Below are 21,253 nucleotides of genomic sequence, written 5' to 3'. Positions count from 1 at the left end.
CGCTCAGTGAGACAGCGCCAAAACATGAAGTGCGTCGCGTCGTGACGCGACGCACTTCATGTGATACCCGACGCGCCCTGTGGGACAGTCTCGCTTAGGTCAGTCTTCGAAAGTATTTGTACGTATTTCATTTGAAAGCATTCCAATGAAATGTCAGATATTCTGTGTTGATACTAAAAATGCACTTTTACAGCAGGGAGACTATTGTAACCTAGTTATGGACAATTATGAAGAAGGGGAACAACACGTAATTTTCTGTACTGGAAGTGAATGGGTGGAACAATTAATTAGTGAAGTGTTCCGTAGAGAACCTCTTTGGAATAGTAAATTGCCCTATAAAGAAAGAGGGTTCAAGACAACGTCAGTTCTATGGGCCGAAGTCGACCATATTTTAGGTAATTACGAGACACGATGAATCTTCCGAAGAAAGTATACAATGCACTTATCGTGCCATTTTGTTAATTACCGAGTTGTATACCGATGTGACGAGTCGAGTATTTTGACTCGTTAAACTCGAGTTGAGCATGTTGAGTCAACTCGAGCTGTCGGTACAAATGAATGCGAGTTACAAAGCCGAGTTCCTTGCATTACGCCTTATTTATTTATTCAAGTAATCGTTAATCGAATTGTCTTACTCTTTAACTCGCCATTGACTCGACTCGTCATGCCGAATGTATGTGGCGTCGAGTTGGCACGGTATTCGCTAGATTTGTATACATTTCAGATAAAGAAAAAGGAACCTCTCAGGCGAAGTTTAAAAGTCTAAGAGATCGATTCTTGAAGTTGTACGCCGAGTGTAATAAAAAGCCAAAAAGTGGAAGTGCTGCGTCGGCGTTACATAAAACAACTTGGAAGTATTATAATCAATTGTTATTCCTTATACCGACAATCGAATGCAGACCGTAAGTCAAATTTTCACCTATGCGTTGGAGATATTTAACGTCGTAGAGATTAGTCTTTACGTTACTGTTTCAGAGCGAATACACATTTAAAGAAAATAGAGGAAGGCACCAATTTCAACACGAGCTCGACAGAATTGTCAAGTCGGTACGCGTTAAAGAGAAAGAAAAGTGCAGAAACTGGAAACACGATGGACTTAGATCCTTTCAGGCAATATTGCCAAGCCCAGTTAGAGGCGAGCTCTCAACCACCCGATCGAATTGGTGCATTTTGTATGTATTTAGAAGCGGAGCTAAGAGAAATGGACATGAATTCGGCTCAGATGATGATGAATAATGTTTTGAAATTATTATTGGACACAAAGGAAAGGATAAATGAGTAAAATTACAAATAGTTCTTTTTATTTCACCTGTCAAAGTGTAAAGAAATACTATTTAACGTACAGATCATACGAAATTTGTCACATGCACAGAAATATACAATACAGACACAAACATTCATTTAAAGATTCTTATATCATGCGATAATAATATACACAATTAAAATTAAATGCTACGTGATTCAATGAATCTTCCGTAAAGTACTTATTAAATCATCGTAACGTTCCCCGCAGTATAGAATATGAGGTTAAAATTTATGTAGATGAACTGTGGTTTTTATCATTTTCAGACAATGTTGAATATTTTCAAATTACCACCTGGATACAATGGAGAAAATAAACGAGTATAATTATAAATAGTCCCTTTTATTTCATCTTTCAAGATGTGAATGATTACCATTTAATATACAAGTCATAACCTAGAATTCATTACATGTAAATATACAATTATCGACACAGATTCTTTAATTACACAATAATATACAGGATTAAAAATAAATACTACATAATTTGATGCCACGGTACAGCTCCGTCTTCCATAAAGTAATGCATAAAATAGTCTCTTACGTGAGCAGAATATCTGGAATAACTTTTCACACCTATAACCGTAATGTCCTGAAATGCTCCGTTCCCATCCAGATATTGCCTCCAACCTCCCTCGATAACTTCCCCTGTTTTAATTATTTGATCAACGTAATCTTGCCCGCAGTATACATCATGTGGCATTAAAAAATTATGCAGACAGACGGTAGCTTTCATAATTTTCTGGGTCGTCGATAAAGACGTATTCATGGGTTTTCCAAAAATTCTCCAGCGTGAAGCAAGAACACCGAAAGCATTCTCTGTAACTTGTCGAGCACGACTCAGACGGTGATTAAAAATCCGTTCCTCTTCTCTTAGACTTCTTCCAGTGTATGGTCGCAGGCAGAATTCAGTTAAATCAAAGTTTTCATCCGCTACCATACAATAGGGCATCTTTTCAGAGTAAATCTCACTCAAGGGTGACGGTTCTGGCAAATTCATTTCACTGTTATAAAAGATCTGGCCCATTTGGGAGTTTCCAAAAATGTCTACATCGCTATCCCTCTCCTGGGTGTTAATGTCGACAATCAGAAATTTGTAGCTGGCGGAAACTAATGCCATTAGAATAATGTTGTGTTGACTTTTATGATTGTCGGCATCAGAACTGGCATGTTGTGGAAACTGGAAGAAGTTTCGAACGTATAAATAAATCCTTTATTAATAAGCAGTAAGATGAAGCTTTCCTTAAACCAGTCGATTCGAAACTCAGAAAATTAATGTTGAATTACACTGAATAAATATATATACATAATTTCTACCAACAAACATATGCTTTTAAGCACGAATCGATACTCACTGTGTTTACAACGTGCTTTGCATCGAGAGCTCCGATGCAGTGAGGGAAGTTCCATTTCTCCTCAAATTCATCGCTAACTTGAAGCCAATGTTCCTCCGATGGTTGTAACATCTCTTCTTCGAGGGCGTTCCAAATCGCCTCGCAAACAGTGGGAATAATTGCCACCGCGGTACTTCTTCCAATACGGTAGGACAGTGCAATTGATGTAATCGTATCGCCAGTAGCCAAGTAACTGAAAAATAAAAAATCGTTATAACACCTCTTCCATGGTTACGATGTAAATAGAAATATTATTCCATAAAGCAACCCCAAAACATTGTTATCGTTTACTTAATGCAGATTTTACCGAATCGTGAGTGCTAATCGGGCAGCTGCAGGAATTGTCTCTCTAAAATTTGTCGACTGGCGTTCAATTTTTGGTCCGACTTTGGTGAGAAGAGTACTAAACGTTTGAGGCGTCATTCGCATGTTATTAAAAAACGTTTCGCAATCCCATAGCTGCATCTCTTCGATGAGACGATTCCAATTGCCTTGTTGCATCCTGTTCATAAATATCGGCCTAACCCACAGCTTTCGTTTCTTTATCAATCTCTGCTCTCTTAGAGCAACTCTTTGCTGGTTTAAACGCAGCTCAGCGTCCATTAGTAACATTAGTATTATACTCCTTCGACGTGCACGCCTCCACGCATCCATGATACCGAACGTTTAAAGAATTAACCTCACGGTAAATAAAATACAGAATGTATTCCACTTTCTTACAGATGAAGGAAAATGTGTTTATTGTACTCTAGCCGCAGTAGAATTTCTGAAAAGAGAAATAAAAATGGTTTATTTGTTTTCGTGAGAACGATATACGAATAGTTCATTGATTCCAATACTTAACATTAAACAACTTTTTATACAGCTTAATACTTACGCTTGTAATCGTTCCACTTTCTTTGCTTTGGCGATCGGTTATAAACCATACAAATTATGTATTTAATACAAATTATTCGTTCATTGATTTCAATACTTAACGTTAAACTTTTTATATAGCTTAATACTTACGTTTTGTATTTGTTCCATTTTCTTTGCTTTGGCGATCAGTTATAAACCATACAAATTACGCAGACAACGCGCCGCATTTAATGTGACACCCCAAATTCAGGCACTACGTGTACCTGACGCAAAGCCTTGCCGCGTCGCGTTCAGTGTGACACCAACCGCTGCTCGACGCGCTTAGTAGGACAGTCTCATAAGATAAAGAACCACGGACCTAAGTAATAGTAAGAAACCAAGGGGGTCTATTACGTAAAGCAAATTGAGTGAAAATGTGAAAAATGAGGAGCTCACGGAATTTCGGAACGTTTTTGGTGGTGAAAATGCGAGATCATTCGTATGAACTGGCTCGACACAAATTTTTAAGCGAAATGGTGAAGCATATAAGAAAAGATAGAAAAATAAGCGTCGTCAAGTTTCAAATAGTGAATACGTAATTCAGCGAATAAATCCACATGAGATGAAAGTGCGAGAAGTGAGCGCTCTCGTCAAAAGTACGTGATAAACGCCCTTTTTTGGCAACATTACTAGGCCAAAAGTGCTAATGATCTCGTTCTTTCATACAGCGAATACGTAATTCGGGGAATAAACCCACGTGAGATGAAAGTGCGAGAAGTGAGCGCGCTCGTTAAAAATACATAATAAACGCCCAGGATTCGAGTTACAGAATCGGCTCCCAAGCCTTCACCTTACCGCGAACGTGGCGCCGCCACGCGGTAGCTTCGGTAACCTCCGACCGAAGGAAGAGGCGACATTCTTGGCGCGTCCAAAGCAGTCCGAAGGAAGGTGTTCCGAGCGGTTACAATTGTTGCGGGCGATTGGAGTGCGATGACGATGGCGACTACTCAGGTTAAAGGCAGCGGATGGCCGCGACGGGCAAGTAGTAATGCCTCCGAAGGGAAAGTCGTGCCGAACCAGTCGGTTACTATCAACAGAACGGTGAATCTGTAAGTTCAAGCCCTCCTCTTATGCGTTCTCGCATTCGGCCCCAGGGCCGATCTTAGCGCAGTTATGGCCGGCTCGGTGACGCTAAAAGCTTCACCGGGTCGAAAATCTTCAGCGATGGATGTTATTTAACGCGTTCTTTGTATCGATCGACCGTAACCTGTTAATCGACTTTACTCAGTAGTTTACTACAGGCCGGGGAATATTCTTTTGCAGTATCGATTTTCTAGCCCCTGTAATACATTCCCGGAATTTGGAAATGTTTGGCACGATAAGCAGGCCTGTATTAACCTTCATGCCTTGTTCAGCTCCGTTGCGGTTCGAACCAATTTCACTTTTTCTTTTATACACCGCTAGCTCATACTTTGTTATGTTTTTAGTTACCTGAAGTACCGGAGTACCTAAATTACGTGAATTATCAAATATTAATGGTATAAACGAGGTTATGAAGGTATCGTCTTCACATTTTATTCCAGTTGAACTCGGTGACACTAAAAGTCATCGATCGACCGTAACCTGTTAATCGACTTTACTCAGTAATTTACTACAGGCTGGGGAATATTCTTTTATAATATCAATTTTCTAGCCCTTGTAATACATTCCCAGAGTTCGGAAACGTTTGGCACGATAAGCTCCGTTGCAGTTCGAACCAATTTCACTTTTTCTTTTATACTTTTCTATTTCACAATTCATGTTTAATTACCCAAATTACAGGAATTACCAAATATTAATGATATAAACAAGGTTATGGAGGTCCCAGAATACATAAATTGCATGAATTATCAAATATTAATGGTACAGACAAGGTTATGAAGGTACCGTTAACCTCACATTGTATTCCAATTCAACTCGTTGCAGTAAACTATGTGAAAATTGAGGAAGGCGTGAAGGTTATGTTATTTTGTGTACGTATACATATGTATATACACGCGTTAATGAATTGTTATAAATGTTTTCATAAATGAACATAGATTTGGGAATTAAAATTTCATGATTGATTTAGTTTCGTATCTTGGATGCATGTCTTTAGCTCCTTCGGCTTCCGTTTGGTCGATCGTTGTTCTCGTTGTGCATTTTGTTCATCGGCCAAATCGAAGGCGATACAGGGATCCGTGCCTCGAGTATATATTATATATAATTAGAATTTTATAAAAATGTATGGCAGCGATGTAACGTACGTCTAACAAAGGCCTTTACATCGAAGTACTTTGTATATTCTTTCATGTACATTGAGTTTTCTTATATCTGTTATGTACTTATTTATAAACGTTCAGTTTATTTTTAGGGTGACGATGTAACGATAACACTGCTACATATTTTTAATGGGTGTCTATTGATTACATGGAAGCGCATGTCTTTAACGATTATATATTGTTTGTATTAACTGTATCGTATATATTTATACACATATCGATGCTCCGTTTCACATGCTTTTCAGAGATTTCAATATGTATAATTTAAATTACCGGGGAAGTGGTTGTTTGATATTGAGATAATTCAAGTTCGTTAAGACGGAAGAACAATTCCAATTTTTTACTTTCCTTTGCAAGATCATAAAGTGCAATACTTTCTTCCGGACGTTCCATGGAATAAATGATTACGTTTACTATTGGAACTAAGATTTAAGCATTATGTATTACTTAACGATATACATAACCTATAAGATTGAGAGACCGAAGCATATATTGATTTTGAAATTGATATGTGATTTAAATGAAAAGTATTGCCTGTTTTATTTTATACAGAAATCGACTTTTATGTAACCTGTTTAAAAGTTTAACTATACAGTTACTACAGTAGTATCGTAGAACGAGATCATGTCCACATATTTAGTGTTTAACAAAACTCAGCTTCTGCAGAAATTAATGTTAATAAATTAAACCTGATCAATTGAATGTTGTGATCGTACTAACATATCAGTTGACAAGGTCGATCGTTCATCGGTATAGTTAAAATATTGTACGTTACTTTGTCGATATCATATTGTATATTTGACCATGCCAATTTGTTATAATCATGTATTTGGTTGTATCAATATTTCTCAGCTGTATTATTTGTTCTAAGTAACAAACTCAATAGTCTCACCTGATAACATATTAGGTAGCCAACGCAGTTAATGAATTTTTCATTGCGATGTCGTTGGTCTCATTACCGTAACAGAATTAATTTTATTAAAATGTATCAACCGTTGTATTTGATCTTACAAGTGTATCCAAATTGTAACAGGAGGGATACATGCCGATGTAAATTAAACCTTTACATTATTGTACATAATTGTTAATGTTAAACAATGTTCAGGCTTCCTGTTAATGAGTTACGTTTTGTGATGTTCATTCAGCTCAATCGGCTTGTCATAGGGTTACGCAGCTCTTGAATAACCAAAAAATTAAGTCGTCTTATCATATAATTGTATTTAATTTTATCAGTCTGTCGTAATCATTGTACATGATTGTAATAATGAATCTTATCAGGGTCTTATTATTGTTGTATTGCTAATTACTCAATTCGAAGTCATCTTTCTATCAGCATCGTATCAGATATTATATCGTCTGGTCTAGTATTTTCTTTGACGATGTCATTATCTTATATTATTGTATCCCGTCTTACCATGTTACCGTTGGTGATAATTTGTCGCAATCAATATAACAAACTGTAGATTGATGTATCTTGACAAAGGCTTCAGAGAAAATTGTATCGGTACTTATATCACTACGGTGTTTTGTTCGGTGGAAATATTTAATAATAATGATATTAGGGAAATATGGCCCTCGTAGCACTTTCATCAAAATGTTGTAAACTGAATAATGGCAACGGAAGTACAAAAGTTGCTCTTTTAATGTATGTTGATTATTGTATTTGACTTTACTAACGTGCTCAAATTGTATCGAGAAGTAACACCGTTACCATGTCAAGAGATTCTCCTAAAAGAAAGAACAATTACCACGTTATTGTAAATGGCTACTATTGTAAGACAATGTATAATGCTTGGTATTAATTAATTTCCTGTCTGTGACATCGGTTCAATTTTAATAATTTCATTTTATTGTTACGTTGTCTGCCCAATGGCTGTTATTAAAAAAGGAAATTAATTTCCATGGGATTTGTGCCAAAGTTAAAGCTGAATGTTTCCGGGGCAAGGAGTGTAGAAATTTCGTAGTCATGGACAATTGTTTATAAACATTTCCACTGTTAGTTACGAGGATTATATAGCTGAAAAGCAGTTTGTATAAATTTTTATGATAAATGTTCATGATTTCGTGTCGCTATGCTGAAACAATGGGAATACGAGGTCTCGGAGTGAACATTTAGTTGACATGGAAATCACAGATGGCGCAGGGGGTCCCTCTGCAGTCAATTAGGGCCTCGGAAACCATGAATTCAGAATATGTATTTATTACGTCAAAATGTTTATAAAACCTTCCTAGGGTTGTTTGGAGAGAGGTGGACGATCTAAGGAGGATGTATGTCGGATCTTGACTTTAGATAAGTTACGATGATCAAGGTGTGTGACCCTAACGAAAACGCATCCAACTCGTTTACCTATAGATATCCTTTGACAAACTATACGTTCGGAACGAAAGAGCCGCTCTTCGAGAAAGACCCGTCGGTGCCGGCGAGGTTTCAACGAATGAGGGACGAGTTCGACAAGATCGGGATGAGGCGCAGCGTCGAGGGGGTCCTACTCGTCCACGAGCACGGGCTGCCGCACGTCCTCCTCCTGCAGCTGGGGACGACCTTCTTTAAACTGTAAGTCCTTGCCCAATTGCCATTTCTATTTCTAATTGAGATTGAGGTGAAGTGAAAGCCCCCCTTAAAATCATTCTAATACTACACCTTATTTTTTTTATTTTTTATTTTTTTTTTAACACATTCGCGACCTTTGACGTGAATTCACGTCGTTGCCGCTGACGTGAATTCACGTCTTTTCAAGATCCATACCTGGTTACCGCTGACGTGATTTCACCTCTTTTCATGTTCTATTCCTGGTTGCCGCTGACGTGAATTCACGTCGTTTTAAATTCTATACCTGGTTACCGCTGACGTGAATTCACGTCGTTGCCGCTGACGTGATTCACGTCGTTGCCGCTGACGTGAATTAACGTCGTTGCCGCTGACGTGAATTAACGTCGTTTGCCGCTGACGTGAATTGACGTCGTTTGCCGCTGACGTGAATTCACGTCGTTGCCGCTGACGTGAATTCACGTCGTTGCCGCTGACGTGAATTCACGTCTTTTCAAGATCTATACCTGGTTACCGCTGACGTGAATTCACGTCGTTTTAAATTCTATTCCTGGTTGCCGCTGACGTGAATTCACGTCGTTTTAAATTCCATTCCTGGTTGCCGCTGACGTGAATTCACGTCTTTTCAAGATCTATACCTGGTTACCGCTGACGTGAATTCACGTCGTTTTAAATTCTATTCTTGGTTGCCGCTGACGTGATTTCACGTCATTTTAAGGTGAAGTGAAACCCTCTTCAAATCAGTCGATTCGAATACAACACATTTTTTTTAAAGGGTTTTGGACTAAATTGTCCTAAACTTTGTCACATGACTCGTGATCCTCGGCCGTAATGTTTTTTTTTTTCTTTTTAACTTCAATTACCCTACCGAAGAGAGGTTGAGGACTAACCAACCGTTAATTTTGTTTTCCAGACCCGGAGGAGAGTTAAACACCGGAGAGTATGAGGTAGAGGGCCTAAAACGGCTCCTTACTGAGGTAACAGTCAGGGCGACATCTTACGTCGCTCTTCGGAGTGACTAGGAGGCGGCATTTTAGTTTACCTAGATGGCGCTTCCCTCCTCTCGGGACTTTTGTTCTCTTGTGTACAACAGAACACTGATCTATGTACTGACTAGGCTTGTTCGCGTTGTCTGCACTTTCTACACTGGAGGGTAACGAGGGTACTACACTTTTCTTGAAAGGTGCCGAGGGGTAGATGAACTTTCGTCGACGTCCCGAGAGACAGAAAGCTCAGGAAAGTACAAGATGGCCGATTTAGCGGGACGGTTGGCGATTTTGGAGCTATTCTAATCGGATGACGCAATGCTTCTCCTCCATTACATCATCTAGCAAATGGTGACGATAGGGATAATATATGATGCGGGGATACATAATAATTGTAGATTAATAAATTGCTAATCAATACCGGATTAGTAATAGATAATGATTGTACAATTTTGGTCAGAGATTACGTAGAAAATTGAAACGCTAAATCGTTCTGCACATGGAGACAATGTATTGATCATTATTTATATTTATATTACGGTGAGATCTTGGGAGAAACTTTGTAATTTCCTGTTTGTTGGTCTTTTCAATTTTCAAATTTCCCGGCCTACGCTTCTATGACGTCTTGCGTTAGATGACCCGCTGTTTTGACGCATGCGCAGATACTACGCTGTTAGTTTACGTGCCCGTCACCAGGGGGCTTTAATACGTCACGCCACTTTGTAGGATATCAGCTATCCAGTTAGTATATAGATCAGTGATAAGGAACCTCGCGTCTCTGTACGATCTCTGTAGAACTTATGTAACCGGGCATGTAGCTCACACGGGTGCCAATTTTCGGCCACGGATGCCAACCTAGAGTAAGGAATGCTCCATGCCCGGACACTACTCGATGTCCCCATAAAATCTTCTAGGGATTATCTGTAAACTATAAACGGAGTCTGTTGCATTAAGGCGACATGAAAGGGTCACTCTATATATATATAGTAATATAATGAATAAAATTTAATTCATTATATAAACTAAATAATTTGAAACTTCAGCACGTTATTATGGGGGCCCTAAGGAAGGCACCTAGTTTTAAGAAAAATTATATATATATATATATGTATAACTTATGTAAAAGTATATGTATATATAACTTCTTCAACTCACATAAAACTTTAACACGTGATTATGTAGGCCCTAAGGACGCGATACTCCTAAAATATCATTTTTCACAATTTTCTTTTCGATTTAACCTAGACTAGAACCACAGCCTCATATTATTTGTTCATTTATTTATTTATTTTTTCTCGTAAAAAATGTAATTTCACGAGCATCGCGTTCTTCCCTAGGGCCTCCATGATCTCGTGCCGAAGTTTGAAATTATTTGGTGGACCCAGTTTGGAGAAAAGTGATATTTTCCTTTGCGTTTCATGTGTATAGAGCGACCCTTTCGTGTCGCCTTAATGGCTGGCCCGTGAGTTTCTGTAAAACGCTTTGTAACCATGTTCTTAGTGGACTGGAAACCGAGAAGATTGTTGTTAATTGTAGGAGGAACGGCTTGTGGTCTCTCGAGATGTGTCGAATTTAAGTCGCCTCCATTTCTAGACTCTCGGACGACAAGATGGGGTGAAACAGGAGTGGGTAATCGAGGACACTATTGGCAATTGGTGGAGGCCGAACTTCGAACCACCCCAGTACCCCTACGTGCCACCTCATATCACCAAGCCGAAGGAACACAAACGACTCTTCCTGGTGCAACTGCAAGAGAAAGGTATATCCCAGTTTTAAGGGGATGTGAAAGTGGCATCCGAAAGCTCAATCGTTCATAAAACTTTCCTACGGACTGGGTGTCTCAAACCGTTTCATACTTTAAAACGTGAATAGACGTCATTAAGCTTCCCGTCTTATATCATATTTCCTCTGTTTCAGCTCTGTTCGCCGTACCTAAAAACTACAAATTAGTCGCTGCTCCATTATTCGAGTTGTATGACAATTCCCAAGGATACGGACCCATCATCTCCTCGTTACCGCAATCTCTCTGCAGGTAATTATATGCATGACTGTTTGTATGTCTCCCAGTGTACAATGGCGGACATGAATGCCTCCCCTGCAGATACGGCATCCCCTGTGTAGGATGGGAGGGCATTGATGTTTCCCAGTGTACAATGGCGGACATGAATGCCTCCCCTGCAGATACGGCATTGCTTGTGCAGGATGAGAGGGCATTGAAGTCTCCCAGTGTACACTGTGGACATGAATGCCTCCGGTGCAGATACGGCATTGCCTGTGCAGGATGGAAACGCGTTGATGTCTCCCAGTGTACAATGGCGGACATGAATGCCTCCCTTGCAGATACGACATCGCCTGTGCAGGATGGGAGGGCATTGATGTCTCCTAGTGTACAATGGCGGACATGAATGCCTCCCTTGCAGATACGACATCGCCTGTGCAGGATGGGAGGGCATTGATGTCTCCTAGTGTACAATCTTGATACTCGGATTTCCATCCTTCCTTTCGCCGCGTCGAGGGGAAAAGAGCAAACCTTAAGGGGATATGAAAGACGCTAAGAAACTTAATCTCCAACGATAAAGTAAAATTTATCTATCTTTTTTTAGTAGGGAAGCCGTTTTGAATTATCAAGTTTTTGCAAAGCATTTTATTAAACGTAGAATGGCGGACATGAATGCCTCCCCTGCAGATACGGCATCGCCTGTGCAGGATGGGAGGGCATTGATGTCTCCCAGTGTACATTGGCGGGCATGAATGCCTCCCCTGCAGATACGGCATCGCCTGTGCAGGATGGGAGGGCATTGATGTCTCCCAGTGTATGTATCATACTTTTGGATTATCTTAAGGTAATATAAAAGTGATATACGTACCATATTATGTATGTATCACACTTTCGGAGTACCTTAAGGTGATATGAAAGTGATATACCTACCATGTTATGTACAATGGCGGACATGAATGCCTCCCCTGCAGACACGGCATCGCCTGTGCAGGATGGGAGGGCATTGATGTCTCCCAGTGTACAATGGCGGACATAAATGCCTCCCCTGCAGATACGGCATCGCCTGTGCAGGATGGGAGGGCATTGATGTCTCCCAGTGTACAAGTATACTGGTCTCATATTGTATGCTTACTACATTCCAATATTTATTGTTTATTAGTAATATCATTATAATGTACATTTCTCAACGCAGAGTGTAACAAACTTTCATTTATTGTTTATTATCTTTAATAATGTGCACATCATCAAACATTGTGTACTCGGTATCTTTACCCCTACCGGATTACTTACCAAGGATTTCTTTTCTCTGTTTCAGATTCAATTTTATCTACATGTGAAAGTGAAGCGCTAGACAAAGATTTGACAAAGTTTTATTTAAGTTAACCGAAAGTCGGGATGAGTATCTGCGAATGTGCGTGTGTATGCGATGACGAGTGTACGACCGATGACGCGTTTTCCGTATGAAGTGACGAAACACTATGCAATTAAAAGATTTTTCTAACCAGAATGCGTCCTGTTGGTTCCCCTTGTCTTACGATTCAAGGCATCTGGAAACACGGTAGAGTTTCGCGCCAAGTTCATTTAAAAGCGTTTAGCGTGTTTTCCGTATGAAGTGACGAAACACTATGCAACATTCCAGCTTAGATTTCTTTGTAATTACGTTTTTAACCCATGATTAACTTGAACGTTAACGTTAACCTACGGTTGGGTAATCGATGATTTAACCGAGGAACCGGGCTATATCGGTTAATTGAAAACTTATTTTATTTAATAACTTGCCCGTACCACAAGACAAACACGTAAGTATGATCCAAGGTATTCTAAATTTAAAACTATAATTGCCCACGAAATAATCACGTTAAACCGAATATTAATAAAAATGTGACTTTAATTCATACGCGCATATATATTATCAGTAATTGTTTGCTAGTCGAATGAAATCCTAATTGTCTTTAAGTAAAAAATAATGAAGAATAAGAAATGATTTAACTTTGGAGTGAAGTTGCGTCATCTATTTTATTAAATGTATGAAAAATTAATAGTACTTTGAGGTAACTGATATTATAACATTAATGTAAGGTGTACACAACATGTTACCTTAACGAGTCGGAAATAATAACTAACATCTAACTTCCGTGTTAGTTTTATGCTACATAACAACGTAACATTTACCCAACAGTTGTATAATGTTCACTGGGATGTTATTTCTTAGCATTAGGTTATGTGACCGTTAGGTTTGTTGTTCAGTGGGTACATTATGCGATGATGTATAATTTACCGAAGGTCAGCAAGAGTTAATATCTCAGGCGAAAATATGACGATCGGTTATCTTATCGCCAACTCGTGGCGCGAGATGCCACCGAAGACGAACTTTCGAAATCCATTCCTGATGGTTGTCGTGATTACAGCTAACTTCTACTAACTACTAACCATTAAGTATCTTCTTTAACTTTTACTAGCTTCTACTAACTTCTTCTACTAACTTTTAATAACTTCTAACTTCTTCTAACTTCTACTAAATTCTAATAACTTCTAATAACTTCTACTCACTTCTACTAACTTCTATTAACTTCTACTAACTTCTACTACTTCTACTAACTCCTAATAACTTCTACTAAATTCTTCTACTAACTTCTAATAACTTCTACTAAATTCTTCTACTAACTTCTAATAACTTTTACTAACTTCTACTAACTCCTAATAACTTCTACTAAATTCTTCTACTAACTTCTAATAACTTTTACTAACTTCTACTAACTCCTAATAACTTCTACTAAATTCTTGTAATAACTTCTTCTACTAACTTCTAATAACTTCTCCTACTCGCATTTGAACGGGATAAAGGCAAAAAAAGTGTTGTATGCGCTTCTATGTCAAAACGATGGTAATACAAGGTCTCGGAGTGAAAATTTAGTTGACCTGGAAACCACAGATGGCGCAGGGGGTCCCTCTGCAGTCAATTAGGGCCTCAGAAACCACAAATTCAGGGGATTTCTGGGATTTTACTTCGACTTATTTATAATTATTGTACGGAAACGACATATGGAGTATGGTATTTAGTACAATACCCAATATAATTCGACTCAGCTCTCGATATAAGTACAGACGTCGGCAACGTAGGGATTTAGAAGAATCATTACTACCGACGTCGATTAAACTTCTCTACGTGTTTCGCTTAATCTGAATATTGTCTAGGAAGTAAATTTCTCGCTCAGTGAGCGTCTTATCGCGGTGGGACGCATATAAAATGATAAGAATTACTGGTATTATTTCCTTCTTTAGGTTCTACGAAAGTGATCAACGGAAACTAAAGGAATGAACTCGGGAAATGATAAGCTCATAGTGCCTATCTACGTAGGTTAATACGGCCCCCTTACTTCTGTCTCTCGATACGTCTTATCACGATGGAATGCGTAGGAAAAGATAGTCCCTTCATGGAAAGGCTTTCTCGTAACTAGAAGTGAAAAATATCATTTTCTGAATTAGAAGAAGAACAAAAAAAAGGGAAATTAATTCACATACCTGAGTCGAAGGGTGTGCGCTTATCAGTCAGGATAATCATTGGTTTATTCAATTGTCTCCACGTCCCAGAGAACACTTTAATATAACTGTTAGGTAAATATTACATTTTCAAAGCTAACTACATAACGATGTAGGATAAAAGTAAGATCAAAGTTAGATACTCGTTATTATTTCCCACTGAATAAGGCAACATGTTATATCAATGTTATAAGTTCAGTTACCTTAAAATAATATTAATTTTTCAAAGATTTAATTAATAATAATAATAATAATAACAACGCAACGTTTTACTTTGTATTATTTCGTGGCACTTGGTAATAGGCAGGTATTATATAATAAATCAGACTGTAAATGAAATTATGCGAATGATAAACTATTTGATATTTAAATGAAAACAATGACTTCATTAGCCAGCAATTACTGATAATGTGTATGCGCATGCGAATTAGAATGACATTTTTCTTTTTTTTTTTTTTCATACAAGTAAACAAAATATGACATGTATTAGTCTTGGGACATTTGACGATGATGATGTATGAAATAGATGTTACCACTTGAGTTATTCAATGTATGATGATCTCTTATGACGAATCGGCCAGGGCAAGCTCTGCCCCACCAAATCGCCTTTTTAACGAGATAATTGACAGCTTCGTCAGAGATAATGTTTGTATGCGTATCTGGTGATCCTTGGACGGTGCCGGAGAAGCTAATAAAGCTCAGTAGCGGAGCAGACACGGTGGTGATAACATCGGAGCTGCTCCGGAGCCGCCGTGTTATCACTGCCGCCTCCTGGGGCGAAGTCAACTTCGGTTTGTGTCGACCTGTAGCGATATTTAAGGTGTAAGGATATTTAAGGGAAATTTTCAATGTGTCAGGAGAATTCTTAGATGATCAGGAGTGATGTGTCAACATTTCGGACGGTTTGGTCTACTGCCCTTAACAAAAAAAAAAGTGTTGTATTCAAATCGACTGACTTGAAGGGTGTTTCACTTCACCTTAAACCGTTTCAAACTTCTTAGAAGCCACGGAAGAGCAAAACTCGATTCTACTTTGCGATCGATTCGGCCTAACAACGTCGCGCTGGTCCGCGTTTAATAAATAAAAATAGTAAGAGTCGTTAACAATTGAAATAAGCGACTTTAATTTGCGGTAGATTGCACCTTGAATGTGGATTTCGCGTTTTATATGTGAAAAGAAGAAAAATGATTATCGTTAACAATGTTGGTCTTGTTAAGTAACGGGCTAAATGTTATTAACTGTTGAAATAACCGGGGTTAATTTGTGTTAAATAGAGTATGAATAGTTGGGTCGCCAATGAGGCGATAAAGATTAAGGTGAGGTGAAACACGTCGAGGAACTTGATCGACGTCGATAAAGAAGATTTTTCTAAATGCCTACGTTGCCGATGTTCGTTTTTACATTGACAGCTGTATCGAATTATATTGGGTATTGTCCCAAATGGCATACTCCACCTGTCGTTTTCGTATAATAATTATAAAGAAATCGAAGTAAAACTCCAGAAATCCTCTGGATTCATGCTTTTTGGGGCCCTAATTGACTGCAGTGGTACCCCCTGCGCCGTCTGTGATTTCCAGGTCAATTAAATTTTCACTCCGAGACCTTGTATTACCATCGTTTTGGCATAGAAGCGCATACAACACTTTTTTTGCCTTTATCCCGTTTAAATGCGAGTTTATCGATTACCAGAGTGTTCTAAATTGTCGTAAAATTGTCCTGACCCTTTCGATTCTCATATCAGAGCCTTCGATAATTGTATATTGATCGAAATATGAGAGCTTGATGCCATTTTGGTTCTGGTCTGGGCTGAGTTACAAAATTTTTGTAAAGAATCCAAACTTTGAATGTGTCAGGACAATTCGTAGGCATTTAGAAAAATCTTCTTTATCGACGTTGATCAAGTTCCTCGACGTGTTTCACTTCACCTTAAACGTCCGATGTAGAAACATTTTTTAATATTTTTGTTTTGTAAAACATTCCGTTGTTTGGAGTGAAGAAATTAATTTCGGATACAGTGGATACAGTGGATACAGTGGATACAGTCATTGGTTTATGTTCTTGGTTGACCTTGAATTGGTTATGTCGATTGGTTATGTTCTTGAAGTGAAGCAATTAATTTCGGATACAGTGGATACAGTGGACACAGTCATTGGTTATGTTCTTGGTTATATTCTCGTCCTCGGTTACATTCCCTGGGTGATATAACGCACTAAACGCTCTAATTTCAAGACTCACGGAAGAATTCCAACGGAATCCAAGATGGCGTTCAGCGAGGTCAAGGAGAACGGCCCGAAGGTGGCGCTGAAACGCGAATTGGGACTCTTCAGCGCCGTCAGCTTGATTCTCGCAGTGATGATCGGTAAGAAATCTTCGGCAACTGACGACTGCACCAGAGATGAGGAAGAAAACGTTTCACGCCATTGCTGGAAAGGGAGGCACGGCCCCTGGGGCCCTCTACCCCCCGTACACCTCTGTAAAAATGGGAACTACATTCGAAGGAGCGAAATCTTCACGTTCGGTAAATCAGGGTATACGTGGGTGCCGCGTCGTAATCTCAATCATCCACGCGTAACAACTTTATTCGGTAAGAAATCTTCGGCAAGTGACAACTGCACCAGAAATGAGGAAGAAAATGTTTCACGCCAATGCTGAAAAGGGAGGCGCGGCCCCTGGGGCCCTCTACCCCCCGTACACCTCTGTAAAAATGGGAACTACATTCAAAGGGGCGAAATCTTCACGTTCGGTAAAACAGGGTATACGTGGGTGCCGCGTCGTAATCTCAATCATCCACACGTAACAACTTTATTTGGCATTCATAGTCTTCTTTCCCAAGCTACGTCGACCCTGATACTATAAACTAAAAGGCGATAACTTCAGTTCAAAGCAGTTCCACGGCGCTAGTGAGCCGTGCCTCATTTTGGACAATGGCGTGAAACGTCTCCCCGCTCATATTTGACTGAGATGTCTAGCAGAACCCATCTGTGGCATTCTTCATATTGGAAACGTAATTTACTGGCTTTCCATGATTTTCTCCGGTAAACTACTTTATTACGTAATATACGGGAAAAAGCTCGAAAAATGGGGATTACCCAACCCCGTCTCTAACGCCGATAAGTTGTTTCCACCCGCGTCGATACATTGGTTCTCGTATGATCACCGAAGTTAAGCGACGTCGGGAGCGGCCGCTCCTTGGATGGGTGACCATCAAGGATGGTCTTGGCGAAAAAAACAAAAACAAAAAAGAACAATGGTACTAGGCCCTTAGTTAAATGTCCGAAGTCCAAAAAAACAGCCTAAGACGTTTCCAGGGTCCGGCATCTTCGTCTCGCCAACCAGTGCCTTGGAGAGGTCAGGGTCAGTAGGGTTCTGTTTGATAATCTGGGCATCCTGCGGCGCCCTGTCCCTGTTGGGAGCCTTGGCGTTCGCTGAGCTGGGCACCGTCGTGCCCCGTTCAGGAGCAGAGTACGTCTTCTTCGTGGAGGCCTTCGCTCCACTTCACCACTACCTGGGCCAGCTGCCAGCCTTCATCTGTTCCTGGGTCTACGTGATGGTGCTTCGACCGGCTGAAGTAGCCGTGGTGATCCTAACTTTCGCGGAGTACAGCGTCCAGCCGTTCACCATCTTCATGGCGGACATTCCCAAGGCGTCCATGGTCCAGGTGAAGAAGCTCATCGCCCTGCTGGCCCTGGGGCTGATCACCTACATCAACATATCCAGCGTGAAGCTGTTCGTAAGGGTGCAGAACGTCTTCACCGTGTGCAAAGTAGCAGCCTGTGTGATGGTCATCTCCGGAGGATTATGGTGGCTGGCTTCCGGGAGGACGGAGCTGCTGAAGGACCCCTTCGAAGGCACCATCGCTTCCCCTGGGAGCATCGCCCTGGCCTTCTACAGCGGCCTGTGGGCCTACGATGGCTGGACGTCGGCTACCATCGTCACCGAAGAGGTCCAGAGACCCGAGGTCAACATCCTTAGGAGCATCCTCATCGCCGTGCCCACCATTTCCATCCTCTACGTCTCCATGAACCTGATGTACATGTCGGCGCTGACCATCCCGGAGATGATCGGCGCTCCTGCTGTTGCTGTCCTCTGGGCGGAGAGGGTCCTCCCAGGGTGGATGGGCTTTGTCATTCCTCTTGGAGTCGCTCTGTCCACCTTTGGGTGTGCCCTGAGCATCCAGTTCGGCGTCTCCAGGCTTTGCTACGTCGCTGGACAGGAGGGACATGTTCCTCGCATTTTTAGCTTCGTACATGTCACCAGGATGACCCCTGCTGCTGCTGTCGCCTTCCAGGGGATGCTCTCCCTGGCCTGCATCATGCTGGGGAACATCGTCGAACTTATCGAGTTCGCTAGCTTCCTCACTTGGGTGTTTTATGGACTGGCCATGATTGCATTGTTGGTCATGAGGAGGACCAAGGCCGATGTTCATAGGCCGTATTCCGTGCCTACTTTGATCCCATGGCTGGTGCTCTTGGTGGCCATCTTCTTGGCCGTCTTACCCATTGTCGAGGACCCTTCGCCGAAGTACCTCTTTGCCGTGGCCTTTATCCTTCTGGGAATTGGGGTTTACCATTGTTACGTCTTCAAGAAAAGAAAGAGCTTCTTTATGAGTAAGTTGAATAGTTAAGGTGATGTTTCGCGCCATTGTTTGAAAGGGCCCCTGGCGCCCTCTACCCATCTTTACACCTCTGTAAAAATTGGAACACTCTCAAAGGGGCGAAATCTTTGCGGTCGGTAAAACAGGGTATACGTGGGTGCCGCGTCGTAATCATCCATGCATAACAACTTTATTTCATTGAATATCTCTCCCAACTGATCGAAATTAACTGAAATCCATATAATCATTTCTTATTAACGATAGATGCAAAGTATGTAACCTGTGTTTCTGTATTTCAGGGAAACTGACGTTCCTTGCTCAGGTGTTGTGTATGGTGGTTCCTTCCGACCAATGCGACGACTGAAACCAATTTTAGACAAAGTTAATTAACGAAGTGACAATTGCAACAATCAAGCTGCAGTTAGGGGTGGAACAAATTTCGAGCTAGCTACTGGACACTTATAAATTGTTTGTAAATAATCCTAGCCTTCCACGGTCAAGTGGCTGCGAGAAGAAAACGTACAAACCTGTGATTATGTCATAGAACCATTCATATTATACATCGAAATGTCAAAATATTTATATCTGTGCTCGATTCAGGATGCATTGCCGGTTTTCCTTACTTAGCAACATAACATTAATTTATTCCCATGACTGATTAGCGACGCAGGGGAATAATGATTAATTAATAGAAGTGAAAGCCCCTTAAATTTGTATTTCCTTTAAAATAGACGATTCTTGATACCCTGCAAAGAGGATTTCTTGATGATTGGGTATTTCAGTATTATATCTCCTAAGAATTGTATCTACTGTTGCCATAATCTGGTGGCATTTACACTGTTAAATGAAATATATATTTAGATAACAAATGAACAGTGAATTTAAAAAAGGGTGCACGCTTAAACCAAATTAATCGACGTCGATAAATTATAATTCATCTATACCCTTTTCGATGGTGACGTCATTTTGAATACTCAAGTGGTAACCTCAGCTGGCGCGTCACGTTACCGACATTTATATTTGCGTTGAAGTCTTTTACAGTCTACGTTGATAATAATACCGCCCAAAGTAAAAAACAATGAACATGTATTATAATCACGATAAACAATTAGTGGGAAATAAAAAGTAAAAACAAAACCGCAGGCCAACGCTCAGCGGCATTCCCGAGACGGTCACCCATCCCTGGTACTAACCGCATCCAACGTCGCTTAACTCCAGTGAGAACCAGGCGTCCGACGTGGACTGAGCATCGACCACCAATCTGGTACCAGGTACTTCTAAAATAAGTTCATGTTGTGTATATATTACATAATATGACGTTTTTTAGTTATATTAGTTGACTGAGCATCGACCACCAATCTGGTACCAGGTACTTCTAAAATAAGTTCATGTTGTGTATATATTACATAATATGACGTTTTTTGGTTATATTAGTTGACTGAGCATCGACCACCAATCTGGTACCAGGTACTTCTAAAATAAGGTTCATATTGTGTATATATTACATAATATAACGTTTCTTGGTTATGTTAGTTTCTAGCCACTTAAATTCTTTTCATCTGAGGTAAATACAACCGCAAAGGATTTGTCGTTTACAGGTCGGATGCATAAAATTACCCAATGATGAACACTAGAATATCGGACATATAGTGTTAACTAAAAGCAATAATAAAGTCTGTTGGTATTAGAAGGAATTAAATTAATAGAGTTCATTGATATATATTACGTCGTCAAAAAGATCATTATGAGTTCT

At 40.1% G+C, this 21,253-nt stretch overlaps 4 protein-coding genes across 14 annotated transcripts; 3 read left to right on the top strand and 1 right to left on the bottom strand.

Moving 5' to 3' along the window:
- The first annotated feature begins 16 nt into the window (after window positions 1-16).
- LOC105703559 lies at window positions 17-1,636 on the top strand. 3 transcript variants are annotated; one of them, XM_012432046.2, is made up of 4 exons: window positions 17-118; window positions 194-395; window positions 725-902; window positions 976-1,636. In XM_012432046.2, exons 2-4 carry the CDS (start codon window positions 218-220, stop codon window positions 1,280-1,282), a joined length of 663 nt encoding a protein of 220 aa, XP_012287469.1. In that variant the 5' UTR covers window positions 17-118; window positions 194-217; the 3' UTR covers window positions 1,283-1,636. The 3 variants fall into 3 exon arrangements, with proteins under 3 accessions (XP_012287469.1, XP_012287470.1, XP_012287468.1); XM_012432047.2 differs by having other exon boundaries at window positions 41-98; XM_012432045.1 differs by lacking the exon at window positions 17-118 and having other exon boundaries at window positions 125-395.
- LOC105703557 (protein ANTAGONIST OF LIKE HETEROCHROMATIN PROTEIN 1) lies at window positions 1,630-3,791 on the bottom strand. Of its 2 annotated transcripts, none has more exons than XM_023434011.1 (4): window positions 3,705-3,791; window positions 3,004-3,462; window positions 2,658-2,889; window positions 1,630-2,482 (listed from the first exon to the last, which is right to left on the bottom strand). In XM_023434011.1, the coding sequence occupies exons 2-4, from the start codon at window positions 3,348-3,350 to the stop codon at window positions 1,781-1,783; spliced, it is 1,281 nt and encodes a 426-aa protein (XP_023289779.1). In that variant the 5' UTR covers window positions 3,351-3,462; window positions 3,705-3,791; the 3' UTR covers window positions 1,630-1,780. The 2 variants fall into 2 exon arrangements, with proteins under 2 accessions (XP_023289779.1, XP_023289781.1); XM_023434013.1 differs by lacking the exon at window positions 3,705-3,791 and adding an exon at window positions 3,574-3,678.
- A 666-nt stretch (window positions 3,792-4,457) lies between these two features.
- Window positions 4,458-12,873, top strand: LOC105703552 (cleavage and polyadenylation specificity factor subunit 5). Of its 2 annotated transcripts, none has more exons than XM_012432039.1 (6): window positions 4,458-4,642; window positions 8,187-8,387; window positions 9,295-9,328; window positions 10,961-11,126; window positions 11,285-11,399; window positions 12,682-12,873. In XM_012432039.1, exons 1-6 carry the CDS (start codon window positions 4,524-4,526, stop codon window positions 12,701-12,703), a joined length of 657 nt encoding a protein of 218 aa, XP_012287462.1. In that variant the 5' UTR covers window positions 4,458-4,523; the 3' UTR covers window positions 12,704-12,873. The 2 variants fall into 2 exon arrangements, with proteins under 2 accessions (XP_012287462.1, XP_012287461.1); XM_012432038.1 differs by having other exon boundaries at window positions 9,295-9,358.
- A 2,689-nt stretch (window positions 12,874-15,562) lies between these two features.
- Window positions 15,563-20,373, top strand: LOC105703536 (b(0,+)-type amino acid transporter 1). Of its 7 annotated transcripts, none has more exons than XM_023433965.1 (4): window positions 15,563-15,726; window positions 17,136-17,265; window positions 18,215-19,513; window positions 19,800-20,373. In XM_023433965.1, the coding sequence occupies exons 2-4, from the start codon at window positions 17,166-17,168 to the stop codon at window positions 19,862-19,864; spliced, it is 1,464 nt and encodes a 487-aa protein (XP_023289733.1). In that variant the 5' UTR covers window positions 15,563-15,726; window positions 17,136-17,165; the 3' UTR covers window positions 19,865-20,373. The 7 variants fall into 7 exon arrangements, with proteins under 7 accessions (XP_023289733.1, XP_012287431.1, XP_012287427.1 ...); XM_012432008.2 differs by having other exon boundaries at window positions 15,576-15,697; XM_012432004.2 differs by having other exon boundaries at window positions 15,599-15,728; window positions 16,922-17,265.
- Window positions 20,374-21,253: the final 880 nt, after the last annotated feature.

The sequence above is a fragment of the Orussus abietinus genome, unplaced genomic scaffold (genome assembly GCF_000612105.2).
Source record: "Orussus abietinus isolate OABI.00-Male unplaced genomic scaffold, Oabi_2.0 scaffold83, whole genome shotgun sequence".
NCBI lineage: Eukaryota > Metazoa > Arthropoda > Insecta > Hymenoptera > Orussidae > Orussus > Orussus abietinus.
This window is presented reverse-complemented; position numbering and strand designations above follow the sequence as displayed.

Bases quoted from the DNA above. Each gene is read 5' to 3' on its own strand.
- LOC105703557 (XM_023434011.1), bottom strand. From the start codon at position 3,350: ATGGATGCGTGGAGGCGTGCACGTCGAAGGAGTATAATACTAATGTTA. The intron at 2,890-3,003 runs GTAAAATCTGCA...TTTATTTTTCAG, and splicing joins CGATTAGCACTCACGATTCG to TTACTTGGCTACTGGCGATA. The intron at 2,483-2,657 runs GTGAGTATCGAT...AACTTCTTCCAG, and splicing joins CAAAGCACGTTGTAAACACA to TTTCCACAACATGCCAGTTC.
- LOC105703559 (XM_012432045.1), top strand. From the start codon at position 146: ATGAAATGTCAGATATTCTGTGTTGATACTAAAAATGCACTTTTACAG. The intron at 396-724 runs GTAATTACGAGA...TATACATTTCAG, and splicing joins CGAAGTCGACCATATTTTAG to ATAAAGAAAAAGGAACCTCT. The intron at 903-975 runs GTAAGTCAAATT...TTACTGTTTCAG, and splicing joins CCGACAATCGAATGCAGACC to AGCGAATACACATTTAAAGA.
- LOC105703552 (XM_012432038.1), top strand. From the start codon at position 4,524: ATGACGATGGCGACTACTCAGGTTAAAGGCAGCGGATGGCCGCGACGG. The intron at 9,359-10,960 runs GTAACAGTCAGG...CTCCATTTCTAG, and splicing joins TAAAACGGCTCCTTACTGAG to ACTCTCGGACGACAAGATGG. The intron at 11,127-11,284 runs GTATATCCCAGT...CCTCTGTTTCAG, and splicing joins GGTGCAACTGCAAGAGAAAG to CTCTGTTCGCCGTACCTAAA.
- LOC105703536 (XM_012432002.2), top strand. From the start codon at position 16,184: ATGAATAGTTGGGTCGCCAATGAGGCGATAAAGATTAAG. The intron at 16,223-17,135 runs GTGAGGTGAAAC...TCTAATTTCAAG, and splicing joins ATGAGGCGATAAAGATTAAG to ACTCACGGAAGAATTCCAAC. The intron at 17,266-18,214 runs GTAAGAAATCTT...AGACGTTTCCAG, and splicing joins GATTCTCGCAGTGATGATCG to GGTCCGGCATCTTCGTCTCG.